General features: G+C 39.2%; 1 protein-coding gene across 12 annotated transcripts in view; it reads left to right on the forward strand.

Moving 5' to 3' along the window:
* The window catches only part of Dock10 (dedicator of cytokinesis 10), a 263483-nt gene that overhangs the window by 87582 nt on the left and 155551 nt on the right, over positions 1 to 20350 (forward strand). For 6 of the 12 annotated variants that reach the window (XM_052192769.1, XM_052192771.1, XM_052192765.1 and 3 more), the window contains exon 2: positions 17396 to 17515. In XM_052192769.1, coding sequence (XP_052048729.1) covers positions 17396 to 17515 — 120 coding nt within the window. Of the gene's footprint in view, positions 1 to 1266; positions 1501 to 17395; positions 17516 to 20350 lie in introns of those variants that run through there. The other 6 variants (XM_052192773.1, XM_052192776.1, XM_052192770.1 and 3 more) reach the window with 4 other exon arrangements.

Consider the following 20350-nt stretch of genomic DNA (forward strand, 5'->3'; position numbering starts at 1 on the left):
ACTTACCTATTATTCAAAACTTTCTTAAGAAGGACATTGCTATACAGCGCCCCCAAGTTCTGCAAACTCTAAGGATATCCTCTGTCCAACCCAGCTTCTTAAAATGAGGGGATATGTCATAAAGTCCAACAATGCTTAAAAATAGTGTTTAATCAATTCTTATTACATAATGGAATCAAGGTTGTAGTATTTTTCTGATGAACTTGACCGTGACTTCTTCCGATTGGACCATTGGCTTCTCTTAATCAATGATTCTTGTTCACTGTCCTTGTTACTTTTGTTTTCCAACACATTTCTGAAAACGGACTTAGAATGTGACAAGATGCCACAGGATGCTGGTGATGTAAATTTTAGAACTCCTTAGTGATCTATCCCATGGGTCAGGGTCTACTGTGCTATTGTTTTCCCACTCCTTTGCAGTCACCATGAGGTCAGTCCAGCTGAAATCCCCAAATCCACTTTGGTAATGGCTCTTTTTTTTTTTTTTTTTTTTTTTAAGGAAAGCTGTGTTCAAGAGCTAAAGGGACAGAAAAATGATACAATCATATTTTCCACTCAGGATGAGTTTAAAACTCTAGCCTCACGCTACAGCCCGGTAGCTGTAAAACAAAAACAAAAACAAAAACAAAACAAAAAACAAAAACCCTAGTTTTAGATTACAAAAGCTGAGGCATGGGAGGGAATCCAGGATTCAGAACTGTGGCGCCTAAAGAGGAATAGAAGACAGACATATGCAAAGATTAGAAAGGGAGGAAGTTGCTTCAGAGTTTCTTGAGATTACTCTGGGATTCTTATAAGGTGCTTTGCCTATTTGTTTAAAATTGTGAGTCAGGAATCTGGAGTTCCATAGTTAGGAAAACCCACAAAACATTTCTCGACTTAATGATCCCTGACAGGCTTGGCAGTTTCTGAACAGTTGAGACTGTTCCAGTCAGTGGGTCTATGAGTGAAAGAAAAAAAAATAAAGTTGTAAAATACTATTTTCCAGCCACGAAAATAAAAATAGATCTTACACCAGAAAAATAATCAAATGATATGTCCGCAGACTGCTAACACATCCTAGCATGGGTCTGCCCATGTGCTAGATATCAAAGGTTACATAGAGGCTGAGTTCTGTTTAGAACCATTCATACAGATGATCAGTGGTCTATCTCACTGTCTTGTATTAAAGAAGGTGGCTACAGAGAACTTCTGCATGAGAACAGCAGTTCAACAGCTGGTAGTTAGCTGCTCACAGGAAGTGGTGACTTGTGGGTTTGCCTTTCCTTTCTGTTGAGCACATAGATGTAGCATGAGCACTTCCCTTCTTAGGGGAGTGGAGAGATTTGTTCAACCAGCTCAGCGAGGCCTCAGAAGAAAAGGTGTAAGGACATCGGTAGTTTTCAAATATTTTATCACTCGATTTCAAGGCATATGATGAGCTTCCGAGGAAAGGAATTTTGGAAGAGGAGGCGAACAGTGAAGAGAGTGAACCCAGAAGGAATCCACAGGGTTGGTGCTGTAGGTATCTGAGCTGACTGCTCATCTTTTTGCCCATGCTTTCTTGGAAAAATGCTATGCTTTAGAGCACGCTTCTACAAGTTACTGGACGTATACAGCTTTACACAGTAGAAGATTCTGTTTGCCTTAAAAATAGCCTTTTTTAAAAACTTGAATATTTATTTTGAAATAATATTTATTTTGTTGTTTTCAAACTTCAGGTAACTGAAAAATACTGACACTGGATTAAATGTGAACATTACTAGAGGAATAGAAATTTACCTCGGGTTATTGTAAAATTTATGTACCATTATTTCCGAAATTGTTTCTCTTGGTTCTGTTTGTTTGCTTTTAGATTTAGATTTTGGTCTGAGTTTGGGGTTTATAGTTCTGAGATTACACTGTTATCTAGCTGCTCTGCAATTACTATGGAATCCAGGCTGATTTGGACTCTCAGCATTCCTTCTGCGTCAGCTTCTGAACAAGGGTTATAGGCATGAGCTGAGACTCTCCACTCAGCCTTTCTCTGAACATAGTCTGCAGTTCCCTGAATTAAGACCCCAACAGACTTATTTGTTTTCAACTATACTTTTTTTTTTATAAATATTGGTGTTCTATTTTTATCATGTACCACTAATTTACTTTAACATTCTTAGAAAGAATGATTCAAACCATGAAGGAAAGGGTAAAGAATTCTAGCAATAGAATCAGGGAAGAGAGTATAAAGGGTCAGAAAGATTTTATTGTACCATGAAAATGGTTCTTCCTTTTTATTCTTGCAAAATGAAAGGAAACATATGGATGGACACATGTCCTTACAGATACACATCTAGAATTCCATAGAATTCAATGGTAGCCAGTTGCCAAGGCACCCCCTGTAACAGGGAAGGTTCAGCATATATGGAAAAGGTTGCAGCAATGTTAATTGAATAGGTCCTTTTTGGAAGGTTGATCATTACACACGGCTGTTCAGATTCTGTTTGACATCTTCAGATCAGGCACCCTCAACCTCAAAGTCATGGTCACTTGGGATCTGGGCATCCTTATTGGGTGGGTTCTTCTGCATGTTGTTAGACATATAGCAACGTCCCTGTCTCTTATTTATGAGGTCTTGGTGGCAGCTACTCTGGAAGACAACTCCCATCAAGTGTTCTTGGGGTGGGAAAGACTGATTGTCTGGTTGAAAATGGCTTTTCAAGGGGTTTAAAAAAAAAAGAAAAAAGAAAATGAAAAACCTAATAAAACCATGTGACTCTGAATCACACACATCAGATACATGTGCATGTACATATACATACACACCTATACATATATGTGTGGCTTTCTTTATACTAAAATAGTCTGATGGCCATTTAAAAGGAACTTCGTTTACTAGCAGTCTGGCCTGTGGGGATGGCATTATGTTAAATGTTCGTCATCTATCTCTGTAGTCTATATCTGCATAAGGCAAATCAAACAATCATGTCCCTTGGCATTGTTCCTCAGGCCTGTGGCCTGGGTTTGCCCACAGAATTTGCTCTCCATTTGTGAGAAATCTGAGTCCACTCTACCAGCTCCATAAAAGCATCCTCAGCTGTTTATTCTTAGTCTGCTAAAGAGAATAATTGTTTCCAAACTTCTCTTGATGTGTAATGGTTTCAACCTTCAGAGCAGTCCAGGGAGCACAATTCTCCTGCTACATCTCTTTTGGTGTTTAGAAGCACTTTGGGTTAAGTCACTACAGGATTTACTTTTTGTTTCCACTAAAAGAGACAACACACAGGAGAAGAGTGTGTCTATCTTACATCCACCACACATACCCTATTGGCAAGCGGACAGTCCCCAGTGTCTCGAAGTATAATGAAGCTAATCACTCTATGAATTATCTTAATTGAATTTGAATGTATTGCTACTGAGTACCAGGGGAGAAGGAGCCAATTCGGACCTGTGTTTCCCCACAGCACTCAGTAGCAATGCATTCAGATTTAATTAAGATCATTCATACAGTGATTAGCTTTCTTCTGTGAAAGGCACTAGGGACTTTCCTGCTACAGTTGCCTGGTTTCGGTCTGCCTAAGATAGGGATATCTACTTCCACCGGCTTTCTCTTCCTACTGAGGAGAGAATTGTTCAATCCATCCTGAAGTATTATCCTAAGATAATTTTTGGAAAGCAGACTCCAAGAAAATGAAATAAGTAATTAGAGGAGACCTTGTGAGAAGGGGGTATCTCAGGGTCATTCTGATGCTTTCTCTCTTTGCATTCACATGCAGATTATTTAAATCACTCTGAACCTCTGTTTCCTCTTCTGAAATGTTTGTCTAATGTCTTAAGAGTGTGAGTTAGAATTACACGCGTCTCTTCTGAGCATAGTTTGAAAGATGAAAGAAAGGTAAAATTATTATTTTTTTAAGTATTTAAGTATTGTTATTTCTAAGGACAAGGGGGAAAGGGATACAACTGTAGTGCAGGCTTCTTCTCTGTGGCTCTGTTAAAGCCACAGAGGTGCAGGTGATTCTGTCATGATCTAAGAAGCAATTTGGTAACACAGTTACTCAGTAAATATACTGGGTTGTGTTGACTGTCTGGTGCTCCAGGGTTGCAAAATTCTCTGTGTGGATGAGATGGGGCCTGACTCAAAAAGCGTGTGTCGTCTCCTCATCTGTGTATTCCCAGATTAACAGAAACCCACCCAGATGGAACTTCCCCTGCACATTTAAACTCAGCTTCTAAACAGTAAATCACACCCCTAGGTTGCCGTCAGAGCCTCCTGAAGAGGTGGTAAAGAAGATGCAAATCATTCATGGAGACTTAAAGTCATGCTAGGGAATTAAAATAAAAATGATGCCTTTAAATTTTCATAACTATTGTTATGTATTACAGTGAAAGGACGATGATGATTATTGGATATAATCGCCACCATTGCTTTTTATCTTTTCTTTTCCTTTGCATGATCATGTGAACGTTGGCACCACATTCAGTCTTTGCTCTGAGGCAAGTTTAAAGTTCGCCCAATTTCATATTAATCAAGAATACTTATTAAGAACCAGGACTTCTATGTCTTCCAAGTAGTGTACTTTCCAGAACCAGACTATGGGTTTTGCGCATTGTGTCTTTCAAAGTTTAGTTAAAGTTGTGTTTTTTAAAGTTGGATTTTTAAAGTTATTTTGAGTACTTCAAGTGTAGCTGAATACTATATAGTTGGCCTAACATTTGCAAAAACACTGAGTTAGACCCTCAGCACCTCAAATAAATAAATAAATAAATAAATACAGCCTTCTTTAAATGAAATTGTTTGGAAGCTTAGCTTATTTGCCCAACTTTCAGATGCATTGGCCAAGAATTACCTTCATATATTTGGGTCCATATTTCCATAGGCAATGTACCTGTGGGTCATGACCCCTTGTGGGGTAGGGGAGGCTAAGGACCCTTTCACAGGAGTCACATATCAGATATCCTGCATATTAGGTATGTATAATATGATTCGTAACAGTAGCAAAAGTACAATTAGGATGTAGTAATGAAAATAATTTTATGGTGTCGGGGGAATCACCACAACTTGAGGAAGTATATTAAAGGGGCCCAACATGAAGTGTAAGAACCACTGGGTTAGACAGTACTATGTTATGAGAAACGTTCAGGAGAAATGAAACTTATTGAGACATCACCACCAACTTACATCTCTGAATCATAGAGTTGTGTGTGCGCTGCCCTCCAGTTGATAATTTTCTCATAAGCTGCATTTGTATGTTTATTTTTAGTTTTTAGTCGAGATTATTTAATATGATCTTGGCTGCATAGGAAATCTTGATGAAACTATCATTTCCTTTGTCAGTTTCATGGCCTAATTTGGAAAGATCAAATCCAGGATTAATTTCAGTTATTATGTCCATCATCTGTACAGTCAGAAGCAAATGTGGAAGTTTTAAAAATAACTGTGATTCACTGTTTTAAAGTTACCCCTGGCTTGTGGATTATGAATCTGCAGGGTGTCTTGGAAAAGCTTGGGTTTGCATGACAGTTTGTCCTTTCCCTAAGAATGTTGCCTGCGAGCACTTTAGGAAGTGAAATCTACAAGCAGAGACACTAATTGAAGGGGTTTTCAATGATTTCCTACATTCATCACAGTACATTGCATTATTGTGATTTCTTTTGGGTAGGCTTTAGAGTACGTATCCAGGATAACTCGCAGGCCAATGTGAGTCATCTCCTTCCTGGTCACATACCCTCCTTTTCTGTTACTGTTTGTTGCATAGGAGCATATAGAGTGAGGTATCTATTTAGGCTGCTGTGTAAGGAGCTAGTTAGCAACAAGGAAGTACAACTGACATCCCAGGAGTGATGTGCTAACATTTCTTTTCCATTTTCTTGTGGCCCTGGGGACCCAACCCAAGGCCTTGCTCATATTAGGCAAGCCACCCTACCATTGGACAGGGCAATGCTTGGGCAATAAAAAAAGGAGACTGGAGAAGGATTAAAACAAATCTAGATTACCAGGATGAAACTCACAAAAGGATACTTTGAAAGAAAACCAAGAAGCAGGAGTGACCGGGACTTCTGAACTCAGTCAGTGCACACACAAAAAAGGAGAACTGTGCTTTGAAACTTGATGCAGCCTAAGAGCTTATGTGAAGGCAAATCAGAGGGGTCTAAGTGGATGTCAGAGATAGGGACGGTAACTTAGGTGCCAGGGAGCTGCAGAAGGGCTGGCTCCAAATTGGTTGGGAGGGGAGCCTGTCAGAGAACAAAGGACGACCACCCTTCCCTCAAGGTTGACTGTGTGTGGGAAAGAGAAGAGATAATGCAGGAAAGAACCAGCTGTCTACGGAGTGTGCTGTTGACCATTTGTTAGAGGAGAGGGTTCACAGCACATGGGAACTGAGGTCATGATCTTTTCTTGTGAATTTATTTTTTAACGTTCTCTGGAGGGCTGAGTATATGCCTCAATGACTAAAGCACTTGCTGTGTAAACATTAGTACCCAGGTTAGGCTGGCAGTAGAGACTGGAACTCACTGAGGTGACGTTGGTGGGAAAGTTACTCTCTCAAAATGAGCAGTTAAAGAAGACACCTGGCATTTACCACTTACTTGAGCATACACATGCACACACACACATGCCCTCATACAAATATACACAGACCTTCATGGGCATGTCCATACTCCATACATACACACAAACACAGGATTTCCTCACATCGTGGCAATTTCTAACCTGGATTCTCATGGTATGATCTGTTTTCAATGCAGAGATTCTGAGTCTACCTTTTCATTTTCTTTATCTTCCTCTGGCACACCTATAAATAAAGTCTTCCAATCCTGACAATCTCTTTCCTGAGGAACCCAGTGATTTCTTGCCATTGTTCAGACATCTACTTCTCCTCACTGTTTAAAAGAAAATAGCTAAGTGGGCAGCAATAGTTCCCAAAATTATAGATCTATTCTAGAATCTTCCGACAGGAAAATAAATTTTGGTATTTTGGCCCTTGCAAATCCAAATTGTTGACAGAGTAGACCACAGTCTTCAAGGTGAACTGGACTGAAATATCAACCCTTCCATAAACTTACTGGTCAGGTTGTACACGTTTTCAGAATCTGTGGATCAACTGTTTGGGGAAAAATGCTCAACTGTGATGATCTCTTCTAGAATTAAGATCTGTTCACAATGAGAGAGGGTATTAATGTGTATCATAGCCCATGTCATTTATTATTTATGGTAAACTTATTCTAAAATGACAGTGGCTATTGTTACTATTATTAAGTATTTTGATGTGGCTGTGTTTTTTTTTTTTTTTTTTTTTACTGTAAGCAAACATGTATGAAGTAGTCTTAATATAAGAGTCACGCCAAATGGGTCTCCTGAGATAAAAATCATAGAACAAAACAAAGTGACCCAAGCCTGGGTATAGCTTCCAGATGCTTTTATAAACCAAAGAGATCTGCCAGCACCCCGAGAACAAAGAGGTACCTCTTAGGGAGAGCTAAATTATAGCCTGTGACTGTCAGCACTGAAAGCAAAAGTGGCCATATACTACTTTTGTTATCTCTTAGGAAAGTGATGGTCGGGTGAATTTATCCTGGTAGAAAATTAGAGGTTAAAGCTGCTCTTCATGTATGACCTTGGAAAGTCAAAAAGTTACTGAAGCCTTTTATACTCAGTGCCCATGACACCTAGGGTACATTTTTCACAGTATGAAATGATATTGGGATGTATCCGTAATGCACAACTGTTGAATTCCTGCATTCCAAAAGCAGAAGTCATCAGCTGCAAGAATTGCACATGAGCCTTCACATCCAACTAAACTTGGGAAGTGATAGGCCTCTGTTACGAGGACTACTCCTGGTAGTACAGATTAGATGTCTTTCATGGCAAGAATTTGAAATCTACTCACACAGTCCAGAGAAGGGCACTGAAAGTAGTGTGTAGAAAGAAGAGGAAGGAGCAAGGCCACTGAGGCAGAGGCAAGCAATAGACAGTTCTGAGAGGCTCAGCCCCACCGATGTACAGGTTCTACCTCTTTCCTCACCACTGCCATCCCTTCACTCAAGACTGTGAACTCCAGAGGGCAAGGTTAAACGGGCCCTCCTGGGGCTCCATTCCCATTGACTCAGACAAGCAGACACTCAGAGGCCTCAGACGTCAGAGAAGTCAGACCCATCATGACTAATCTTTAAAGAAGAGACTGTGAAGAAGGGGTTTATATTTGGAAGTTTGCTGAATACGTGAAATTGAGTCAGAAGAATTGTTCACATTCAATGTATGCCACTGTGTATGTATATACACACCTTATACACACAGATACCAACTTGACATGTGGGTGAAAGTTTGTGCCACTGTCAAAGTATTAAGATGGTGTTAGAGTATAAGCTGGCAGTGGCTTTTATCACAGACCTCCTATAAATTAATTTAAAGTTCCCTGCAGCTTGTGCAGAAACATTAATTTCCCCCATGTCAGGCAGGCTCGTAATTGGCTTGTGATGTATTTTTAATGATATTTATTATCTTTCAAGTGTTTCTAGAAAAGTAAATGAGACGTGTAATTTAATTTGATTTAAGTCTTATTGGATATTTTCTATATCTTTGTAAGTACCACCATTGTGTAGAGAAGCATTTACTGTTCTTGATTTAAATTTTCATTTGCTATACGGAAACTGGGCATTTGACATGTTCTAAAGATATATGTGGGGTTAGCAGTACATACGAGAGGGGCCTATTATTTACCAAGTCTCTAAAGTAAAAATAAGACTGCAGATGTAATTTCAATTTGAGAGTATCTCTTGCTTGATAAATTCTTTAACACTGGTTTGTCTTTGGTTTCTAATGAAATTATACTAAATATGAAAAACTGACCATATTTGCTAAAACTTTATATATTTTATCAGGTTGATATTCATTCACATTTCTAAAATGAAATCATATTCAAAGGGTGACCACTGCTTGATTTCATCTATGATCTGTCTGCCTTGGTTGCTAAGGGAACCATTTCAAAACTCAGCTTAAGCTGAGTCTGCCCAGCTGGGTGGTTCTTAACTTTGATTTTAGCTAGTGTTTTTCCATTCTCATGAAACTCATGTGGTTCAAGACAGAGAGGGGGTTAAAGGGTCAGCACAAGATAGCTTATTCCTTACTTAATCATTTCCTTTCCAGTTAGAAAAGCTGCCCTTGTTTTCTGAAGCTTGAGCTTCTGAGATGTTATCCAGTGGAACTCCTCCTGATGAAAGGCTGAATTAAATCTGTCACACGACCACAGGGTGACAGCTGCAGCCTCAGATGCAGCTGTGAGGGCTCTCTCCAATCTTCCCATTTGTTTTAAACACAAACCATGTAGACGTTGGCTCCATTCTGGTCTCATTAAAGCCAAAGACCCTGGTTTCTCTTAGTTTCTAAAGAACTCTTGTTCATTTGGACCTTTAATTTCTTCTAAGAAATTTAACACACACACACACACACACACACACACACACACACACACACGCGTGCCCTCTCAGGTTTCATCATGTAACACTGGTCTTCGAACTCACAGTGTAGACCATGCTGCCCTTGAACCCACTGAAATCCACCTGCTTCTGCCTCCCAAGTGTGTACCATTATGCCTTACTAGCGAGTTATCTTGATAACCCAGAAGTTCATTTGTTATTTTAGTTTATATTTCAGTTTTTATTTTATATATATTTTTGCTTTGCTTGCGTGTATGTCTGTGAACCCCAGGTGTGCAGTGCATGTAGAGACAAGAAGGGACTATTGGATCCCCTGGGAATGAAGATAGAGACCATTGTTAACTACAATGTGGGTTATTAAACTTGGGTCCTCTGGAAAACTAGTCAGTGCTCTTAACCACTGTGCCATCCCTCCAGCCAAACACTGTAATTAGTTGACCACTATATTGTTTGTATAATGATGAACTAAAGATAGGAATGATAATGATGATTATGATTATTTTAGGATTCTTCTAAATAGCCTATGAATGGTCACCGAGAGCTCTTTGCTTTCTGAATTCTCCTGAGTGCTAATAGAGCCTATTATACTGGTCCTTAAATAAATTTTTTTGCTCGTTTTCCTGTATTAATAGTTATATTAGTCCAATATTAACTACATACCCTCAAAAAGATATATATATATATATATATATATATATATATATATATATATATATATATAATATGTTATGTCAGTAGATGAGAGGATATGAAAGTAAAACTTCAGATATATAGAAGATATATATATCAGATATATATATGTAAATATATATATTGGGAGGGGAATCAAAGAAGACTGGCAATTCCCAAGTAGCATCACAGGATACACAGTGTGACACAGAAAGATCATGAAACTTCTCAAGCATGCGGGGGCAGGGAATTCTTTTCATACCATTTCTTTGAAGAGACCATGTTTTCGTGAGAACCAGGAATAGCTAATGTAGAACAAGAGAACAAGAGCGACCCAGTAGGGAGTCCCAGAGGCTCACTTCCTCTGATAACACTTGCACTGTAGAAGCCAGGTTTGAGTGCACAGCCTCCCAATAGCAAGGGCTAACTGCAGTCGCAGTTCTGCTTTCCTGATCCTGCCAGCCTTGCCAGGTCCACAGCTCCCTGCAGTGGACAGGCTTATTTCTATGTGTGTACTTAGAGCTACAGAATGAAATCCGAAGCATAGTTTTTACGACATTGATCTTTTTCTGGAAATTTGTATCTGCAAAGCTAACTTGTTTAATTTTGAACCAATTATGAATCTGATCGTTTTCTTGTGATCTGAATGTATAAATACAAAAGAAAATATTTTCCAGGCTATTTATTTTTCAGGAAGAGAAAAGACAGACTCTGAAAGTTATGCTGGATTGGTAATAGGCATATCTAGGAAACTCACCTTCTTTTTCCTAAAGGGCATTAGAGAGAGACCCGAATCACTTTTCATTTGAGTTTATTAATTTTTTCTTTGTTTAGAATTGTTCATTTTTAATAGAATTTTAAGGGAAATTTAGATAACAAATATAAAATACAGTACATATCTTGGTAAATGAAAAAATTCAATGTCCTCTGTATGATTGCTGGTTGGTTGGTCTTGATTTAAGTATAAAGCTTTGGGTAGGATACTTTTTAAATAAAACAAGTCTATACTTTGCTGGTATCTAGTGGTTTATCTACTATGCTGACATATTTTATGTCCTTGATATTTACAACAACATGCCCTTTTATCCACCCTGATTAACTTTAGCCAAGATTCCTATGGCTTGCTCAAGTCACAGAGCTGGTAGGTAAAACTTCCCACTAGAGATTCCATTTGGAATCCTTTGCTACAACCACCATTTCAAGACAGTGTGTAAGTAACTCACCAGATGTTTGTGGCTCCCTACAAAGCTAAAAATAGTTCAGTTATTAAATCCCTAATTGTGCTTCTCTGTTTTGCTGGCATGAGCTTCTAGAACCACATGCCCAATCTGTAATTATTTTCTCTGGTCTCTTTTCCCCAGTGTTTTGTGTATCTTTTGTTGTAATTACTTGAATCTGTTAGTGGTTGAAATTCTATGTGAAGCCCCACTGTGATATTTCTGGGCTTCCTCTCTGGTGGATTTTCAAAGGGTAAACAATTTTAAAGTCAAATAACTCCCCAGTGTTTAATGAAGGCTTGATTCTTTTGAAGAACCAAGTTTATCCTTTTACCATGATGAAAGCAACACATGTTCTTCCAAAAACATAAAAACAACAACATCCTAAATATTCCAGTAACACCCCAATGCAATAAACTATTGATGTTTGAGTCTATATAATTAGTTTTCTTTATAGTTTTAAAGTCAGTGTAGTTATTCTATTACATAATATTTATTCTTATCTTCACTGAATGATAATAAATAAGCATTTTGTTTTTATTAGAAACTATAGATAAAGCAGTTTTTAATAAGTTCTCATTGCTTCATAGACTTCATCTCATAATTTCAGAATCAGGTCATGTCCTGGCAACCTAATGACTTCTTAGAAACCTAAGTAGTAAAGATTGCAGTTCTAAACTTCTGGGTAGATCTACAAATATCATCTAGATTACCTTGAACTGCTCACCTTGAGAAAGTACCTCTGTTCTTCCTTTTGAAGACCATGGGCCTTACCTCCTTAGTTTTGCAACAACAAAAACCCCAATTATATGCAAAATATTGACAGCTAACTAACTCTCATGAAGAACTAAAGAATTTAGAAAATCTGTGGCATGTAGTATACATTTCCCCACTGGTTTATTTCAGACTCTCTCCTAGTCTTAATGTCATTTCTAAAGCATCTTACAGATATATCCCTTTCTCCATTACCCATGATTCTCAACAATTACTTCTTTTGAAAGGTTATACTTTAGTGTCTTCACTGGCTAGAAATGGCCACTGCCAACCTTACCTACCTTTCTTGTAACCCTTGGATGAAGTTGAATACATTTCTCCATCTTGTAAGGAAGATAATGTTGCGAAGACATCCTTATATACATTTTTGGATTTTATATGTATTTATTTCCTTAATACAGAATATAGATTATCCCTCATTCTGGAAGAAAAGATATACACTTAGTTATGGAACACATGTTTATTGAAGTGTGTCCTATACATATTACAAATACATTATAGGTGCTTTCAATCTACAACAAGTACAAATAGTAAACTAGACTTTATCTACTTCATATTTAGGAAAACAATATTATTGTAAGTACAACATCATTTCATCCTCTAATGTAGCTTCTACTGAGTCACTTTACAAACATAAAAACTAAAGTATGAGGAGTATAATCACCACACACAAAGTCTCATAGCTCATAGGGGGTGAAGCAAGCATTCTCACTGTTTAAGCCTGCAGCCTCATCCTCCCATAGACTTTGAACTTAGCTAAATCAAGGCTAGATAGGCTAGGTAAATTTCTAGTTGGATTATACTTTTTATTCTGGAGAAAGGTTGGCAATTTAGTCATATTTCAAATGCTTATTTTCTTCACCCAATTGATTTTGAATTGCTCTGATGAAAAGAATCCAGATGTTTGTGCTGCGATCCTTTACTCTAGAAATTAAAATCCCCAGTTAAAAAATGGTCAGTCTACTTGTTTCAGGCCAGTCGAACAGTCTTGATGGACTGAACTGTTACTATGTTAGCTTCACGACTCTGGGCTTAGACATTGTGTCAGCACACCATTAGAAGTTGTGGGTAAGTACAGAGGAAGAAAAGTTTTATTTTTGTGACAGGAGCCCATTCTAAGGTTGTAAAGTTGATTTGGAAGGATGCTGTGGATTTGGGGAACCCGATCAAACAAATCTCTTAATAGTACATAAGAAGAATAGGGCCTGTTACCACGGTGGTGCAATATCCCCCTGCTGCATGACAGGTGCTGGTGGTGAGTGCTTTTCCCAAGAGCAGTGACTTTAGAATGGTTAATGAAACTCATTACTCATTTGCAAGAAAGAGTAAGAGCAAAAAGCACCATAAAAACCCAATTCAATTCAGGGTAATCTTGGCACAACGCCTTATTCCACTTGGTGTATTTCCAAAAGAAACGGGTCCATTAAATTCAGGAGGGACAGCTCGATCCTTGTTAAAGCCTGTTCCACTCTGCATCTCTACTCAGAGCCAAGAGTGAGAAAAGAACTGCTCCCACCATCCCTGAGTGTGTCTTTCTCTTTGAATAAGATGGTGAGCAGATGGGTCCCTTGCTTTAGAGACAACTGCTGCCTGTCTACCCTTGGACTCTCACCACAACAGACACAGAAAGTCTCCATGCAGGTTTTGTCAAATCTCAACTTCCAAGTGCTGGAGAGTCTATAGTGCTGTTTTGGGTCATTTGCTTGTAGCCTTTCTGTATCCAAGACTGGCTTTCAACTCGCCAACCTAGCTTGGGATGACCTTGAACCTCTGTTTCCTCTTTCTCCCAAGTGCTAGGATTATAGACTTGTATCACCACATCCAGTCTATGCAGTGGTGGATGCAATGCATGGCCTCACACATGTTCAGCAAGGGCTCCACCAACTAAGCTCTGTCTATTGCCATCTTAATGCAATTTATTTGCTAAAATCATATTTTAAGAAACTGCAAATAGTGGGGTATCTTGAGTGATACACATTAAGAAAATCCCTGGAAAGACAAAAGTTTACTAATCTTTTACTGTCCCTCAATCAAGGATTACTGAGCATATATTCTAGATTTGAGATTCCTCATGTCAAGATAATCTCAATGTAATATCTAATCTCAATGCAATAAGAAAGGACTGAGGGATATCATTCACAAGTTTCCTGATGTGCCAGATACATAAAAATGTGTCTTTACAAATGTTTACAGTCTATACTATACTTTACTGATCTATGAAGAATAGTTTGTCATTTGATTTGTAAATTGTTGTATCAGTAACTTTAGACTCTGGAACTCTGATGTGTCTACTGTAGCAACTTGAATTAGATTACTTTTAGCTAGAGTTTGTATTTCAGTGAAAAGTTTTCTCTGAAATATCCTTTTACCTCCAATTTCTTCTTTATTCAAGCTTGTGAGGAGTGTAGCTATGTGTACAGGTGTGTATAAACACGTATGCATGTGAGGCAATGGACAGTGTCAGATGTGATCTTCAGGGATGCCAATCATCTCCTTTGAGACAAGGTGTTTTACTGGGCCCTTTGAGACAATGGTTGTTACTCAACAATTACCCATGACAAGCAATTGCCAAGGATCCTCCTATCCTTACCACCCTCAAGCAGAGATTGCAAGTAGGCAAACTATTATACCCAGCACTTTTAACATAGCTTCCGGGGTCAAACTCAGGACCTCGTGTTGCAAGGCAGGCTCTTTATTTAGTAAACTAACCCCCTTAACCCTGTCTTCTGAATTAACATGCAAGTTCAGAACTAATGAGACATAACATTTTTAAAAATGAAACAAGATAGTAGAAACTCATTCCTGACATACTGTTTCCATTTATACCACTGGGTTGCAATGCACACACACCCCTGCAGTCCTGTTCACACGGGGCTTAAAAGAGAAAAAGAGAAACGCTGGGCGGTGGTAATGCACACCTTTAATCCCAGTACTTGGGAGGCAGAGGCAGGCAGATTTCTGAGTTTGAGGCCAGCCTGGTCTACAGAGTGAGTTCCAGGACAGCCAGGGCTACACAGAGAAACTCTGTCTCCAATAAAAAAAGAGAAAGGCTTTAGCAACCATTTCACAGAGCACTGCAATGAGTACGGACTAGCATTGCATACTTAGAAGTTGAAGCTAGTGGAGGAAAGGGATGTGAATGACCCACCAGTGTATGGCAGAGATGAGCATTTTCTGACTGGTTTTAATATACATTTTTCTTTGATTTTATGTGTTTTATACATACATATTAATGTAAGGTCAAAGGGAGAGACAGACAGAAATCAGAAAGATGGATGGAGAGACAGATAGATGGACAGATAGAGAGAGGGAGAGAGACAGAGACAAAGAGAGAGACAGAGAGGAGAGAGCAGATTGTTTTATCCTCTGAAAGTCTAAAAAGGTAGTTCAGCACCAGGGATAATACAGAAAAACTGAGACCTGAGGCTGCCCATATAAAAGGGCAGTTGGGAGATACTTAGTGGGCAAAGTCCTTGCAGCTCAAGCCTGAGGACCTGAGTTGATTCCCTGCACCCACACAGTATGTTTTTAACCTCAGCACTGAGGAGACAGAGACAGGAGGGGGTCCTGGGAGCTCTCTGGCCATCCAGTCCAGGTAAGAAAGGTGACCTCTAGGTTCACTGAGCAGTTATATCTCAGAAACTATGGTTGACGGTGATGTAGGAAGATACTCACATCTACCTCCAGCATCCACTTCAAGTGCACAGCTGTATTTATCCTCTCACGTGCGCACACACTGGATACACAATCTTTCTCAATTTGTGACCCTTGAAAATTAGCTTTTGCCTGGGAAATAAGGAAGTTTGAACTGAAAATAAGTGTAAATGAAATTACACACACACACACACACACACACACACACACACACACATATATATATATATATATATATATATATATATGAAAATGCCACAGCTCTAGGGAAAGCTTCCAAGCTTCCATAGACCCTCTATAAATTCTACCCCAATATGTGAAATGTTTTCAATCATTGTCACAAAACACACTGTGTTGGGCAACTCAACTCCATCAAATGTCCCATGGAGTGCTCTGTATTTTTACTACCTAAGTATAGTCAGTTCGCTTGATGGGGCCTTCCAGAAAGAACACTCACCTCATCAGTTTCCTTAAGCATTTATGGTGTTTTTTCGTTTGTTTTTCTTTCAATCCAGAAAAATGGATGGATACCTCTGCTATTGGTCCATGATGTTCACATTTTGATATTTCTAATATTTGGAAAATCATCCAAAAGTAATTGACTTCCATTTTAAGAAGGCCATTAGCTGTTTTTAAAACATGGATAGAAACTTAGGGGAGTCTGCTTTACAGAGGTGGGGCATCTCGTGGGAGGCCAGGAGCTTGATAGGACAGTTACTACTGGCATTACTATTTACAGGATCACACTAGCATACAGGTTTCATGGTGACCCCTCACCTTTCTAGGAACCCCCCCAAAAAAGAACCCCTAAGTATGGAACAGTCTTTTCATTCATTTACATAAATGCTTCACAAAAGGATTAGGGGATCCTTTCATTGTGTCTTTGGCTTTCTTTTTGTAATACTTTCTTTAGGGGAAAGGCTCCATGTTTCTCTCTTTGTGATCTAGTCTGGTGTGGAGCAAACACATCAACTCTGTAATGACACATTGCTTCTCCCACTAGCTCTATCACTAGTGGAGTATGCTTCTCGGCAGATGCACCACTTCACCTGGATCCAGGATTTCAATACCATTTGATTTTCTGCATATTTTCTTCAGGCTCACCTATTTTCACCATGACGTATACATAGTTGAATTGTTATATCCTAGTAGAGACTGACCGGCTTCTCCCTGTAGAGGCAAAGAAGCTCAGAACCAAGGAATCCTGACACAATATCTGTGCTTCATTGACAACAAAGATGGTCTGCAATAATTTGATTCCTATCATGTTGCCAACGTTTGTAAACTGACCTAGGTAGGACTCACAGAGTATCAGATTCAGCACAAGTTGTGTGGATCATTGTCATGACAGAGCAAGTATGCAGCCCTTTCTAGTGTGGAGAAGATCAAGTCTACCTGAACATCTCTTCCCTCTGCATCAGTAGTTTGAGTTACTCAGGCAGCGGCCAGGTATTTTAGGGTCTCCTCACTTCATTTCAAATATGGAAATAATCCCTGTTCCATTCTGGGGCTTTGTTCAAAATTCCTGGCGTCTGTATGGAACCATATTGGAAGGACTGCGTGATGTCCTGTGATACCAATGCTTCAGTGACAGCTAAAAACTGAAACTGAAGCAGTCACAGAGAAGCGAGATGATACGCATAATGCTTAACTCTGTTTTATTTTCTGTTTTGTTTTGTTCCCCACAGCAGGAAAAGCCCAGACTTTTGGAGCCTTTGGATTATGAAACCGTCATTGAAGAACTTGAAAAGACCTATCGGGATGATCCTCTTCAGGACCTTCTGTTCTTCCCCAGTGATGACTTCTCAGTAAGTATCCTCATGCCCTTCTTCCTGCCTATGGCTACCCTGTCTCACATCACTGCAGCAGAATGCCGTTTCCAGTAATAGAATAATCCAGGGGCTTCCCCTGCTTGAAGGAGTGAATGCAACTCAACAGTGAGCACAAAGAACAGAGCAATAACATACAGTATTGCTGAATCCAGTTACTGCTCAGATTTCTGTCACTGTCCCAGACTCTTGCCATGGCCTTCTTTTGACTTACAGAGTGCTTCTTCCCTGAGACCATTTCTAACTAAAAGATTCTAAGGAACAGAAATCAGCCTGGAGAAAGCATACAAAGAATTGGTATGAAAGAGGTGATTATTTAAAACTGCCATAAACCTAGATTCAGGAGATGATGAGGTTTGGGCTCAAAGCAAGAAGAACATCTTTGTGCAATGATTTATGGTGTAAGTTATGTTCCCTTTAGGGCAGGGCATTGAGATACTCCTGAAGTTACTAGAGAAAATGAATGAATGAAAAGGAGGGAGATAGCCCATATCTCCCTCCCTTTAGTCAATAGCTTGCCTGGCAAGGATGAGGACATGAATCCATTTCCCCAGAACCTACAAAGATATCTGGTACATAACACATACCCAGCTGTGGAGATAGAAATGGGAAGATTCTAGGAGCTGGATGCCCAGCCTAACTGTGTCAGCCTGTTTCAAGACAATGAGATAGACCTAGAAGGAAGGAAAGGAAATTAATATTGAGGATAAGGATGATAAAGTTGTGAATGATGAACACTAATATGCCCCAAGTATTTAGCTCCATTGCTTGTACTCACCTGGAACATTGGAACACTGTTAGTACATGATTCTGCAAACAGAGGTCGCCCTGGACAGTTGCTAACCTTTTCTAATTTGTTCCTAAGACAAAGGTAGTCTCAGACTTGAACATTGCAAATGAGAACGGTAACCCTGCAGAGCAGGCTGTGCCCCTGGGTTTCTCTATCAGAGATCATGGGCTCTAATTTCTATAATTTACTAAGATAGCTTCAGCGTCCTCTCTCAACTCTGGGGACAGATACTGCTTCTGGCTTTAAGGTTTTTCATTTTTTGTTTTCTTTTGTTTTTGTTGGTTTGGTTTGGTTTGGTTTGGTTTTGGTTTATTTGTTTGTTGTCCATCATGAACTTAGGAAAAAAAGAAGTTCCAGGAAACTTGATATGCCTACAGATAGAGCTAAATTGATAGAGGACTTGCCTAAAATACTTGAGCGCCTATGTCTGACGGAATGCGAAAGGGAATAGAGGAGATAGAATTAGGAATTTTCTAGTCCAAGTGTGGGTAACACTGGCAGGATGAAGGCAGATGCAGGCATGAGAAAAAGAATTCTTCCAATCTGTTTTTCAATGATTAAAATGGCTTCTACTTCCTGTTAGCACATTCTAAGAGAGGTTTATCTCTGTAGATCTCATTTCAGTGGTTGGGCTGGGACTTGAACTGCAACAAAAAGTTGAACTACCTTCCTCCTCCTCCTCCTCTTCTTATCCTTCTTCTTATCATTCTAATTCCACATCCTTATTTTGATTCTTTAGCCTAGAGATAAACCAACCCAACAGCCTTTCAGTCAGATAACGCCAAAATTCATGAATCTTGTAGCATCTTTTCTTCCAGCTCTATTATCCAGGAGTATGTCAAGTACCACTTCCAGAGCCCCTCCAGCTCAGAGAGACAGGGGGAATGGGGATGCACAGGTGGACTCCACATTGCTCTAAATTTGAACTCCACTCTTGTTATCTGTTGACCCTCAGTTAAACATCGTTTCTGACTTTTTTTTAAACCCTTGCTATCCTTAGCAGTATACACTGGGCCTTTAATAGTTTATTGCTCTATTTTCCCACTCCAATCAGTCCACATGATTATTTTGTCATGTGCCTGTTCAAACTCCATGTGTGGTTCCTTATTGCTTTCATAATGATGGTATGAGGTCACCCAGGTGGATCACTGAGGAAAGGGGCTTGCTGCTAAGTCTAAGAACCTTAGTTTGATTCCTAGAATACATATAGTGGAAGGAGAGAACACGTTCCCACATGGAGTCTTCCGATCTCCTACCTCACAGCCACTTCAAGCCACCAGAGTCAAATACCAGCACTATTCCTACTCTGCTCGTCCATCACACACCCCTAACTATATTCTTTGAGTATTCAATAAGTTTGAGATTAAGAATTAAGAGAAAGAAATAATTGAACAGAAACGTTTTGGCTCTAAGGATGCTGGGCATCTTACTGATATGTGAGAAAAAGATGATAAAACTGATCAACAAATTAAGAAAATAAAGATTATTTTTTAAGGTTAAAAATAGGGCAATGTAATGGAAACTGAGTCCCAGGAAGAACTGAATTAGACTGGGTAATTCAGCAGCCGCTCTGATTGGTGACATTTGAGCTGAGCTCTGATTACTCCAGGAAAACCAGACACACTAAAAGCCAAGGAAGGACCATTTTATGCTCTTAGAAGAGCAGGGGGGAGGTTATGATAGCTCTCGGATCAGATGGTAAGACTGTATAAAGAATGGTCTGAGGCAATCTTGCCCAGGGATGAGATACAGCTTTTGTATCTTCTAAATGCAAACATCGAGTCACTGGCTAGTCCCTAGAACAAACGACCAAAGTTTACTATTAACAACACATGTAGCTTCTTTGTGGATAGCAAAGGAATGGGGTTTAGAAAAAGTCACAGGCCAGCTGGGAGAAAAGCACCTAATAAGTACATTCAAGAGATATACAATGGCCCCTAATCTTATTATCAGAAAATGACATTTCCTAATGACTGAATTTTTATTTGTATTAAGTAATTGATAATGGGCAGTATTGAAGACCA

The sequence above is a fragment of the Apodemus sylvaticus genome, chromosome 9 (genome assembly GCF_947179515.1).
Source record: "Apodemus sylvaticus chromosome 9, mApoSyl1.1, whole genome shotgun sequence".
NCBI classification, from domain to species: domain Eukaryota; kingdom Metazoa; phylum Chordata; class Mammalia; order Rodentia; family Muridae; genus Apodemus; species Apodemus sylvaticus.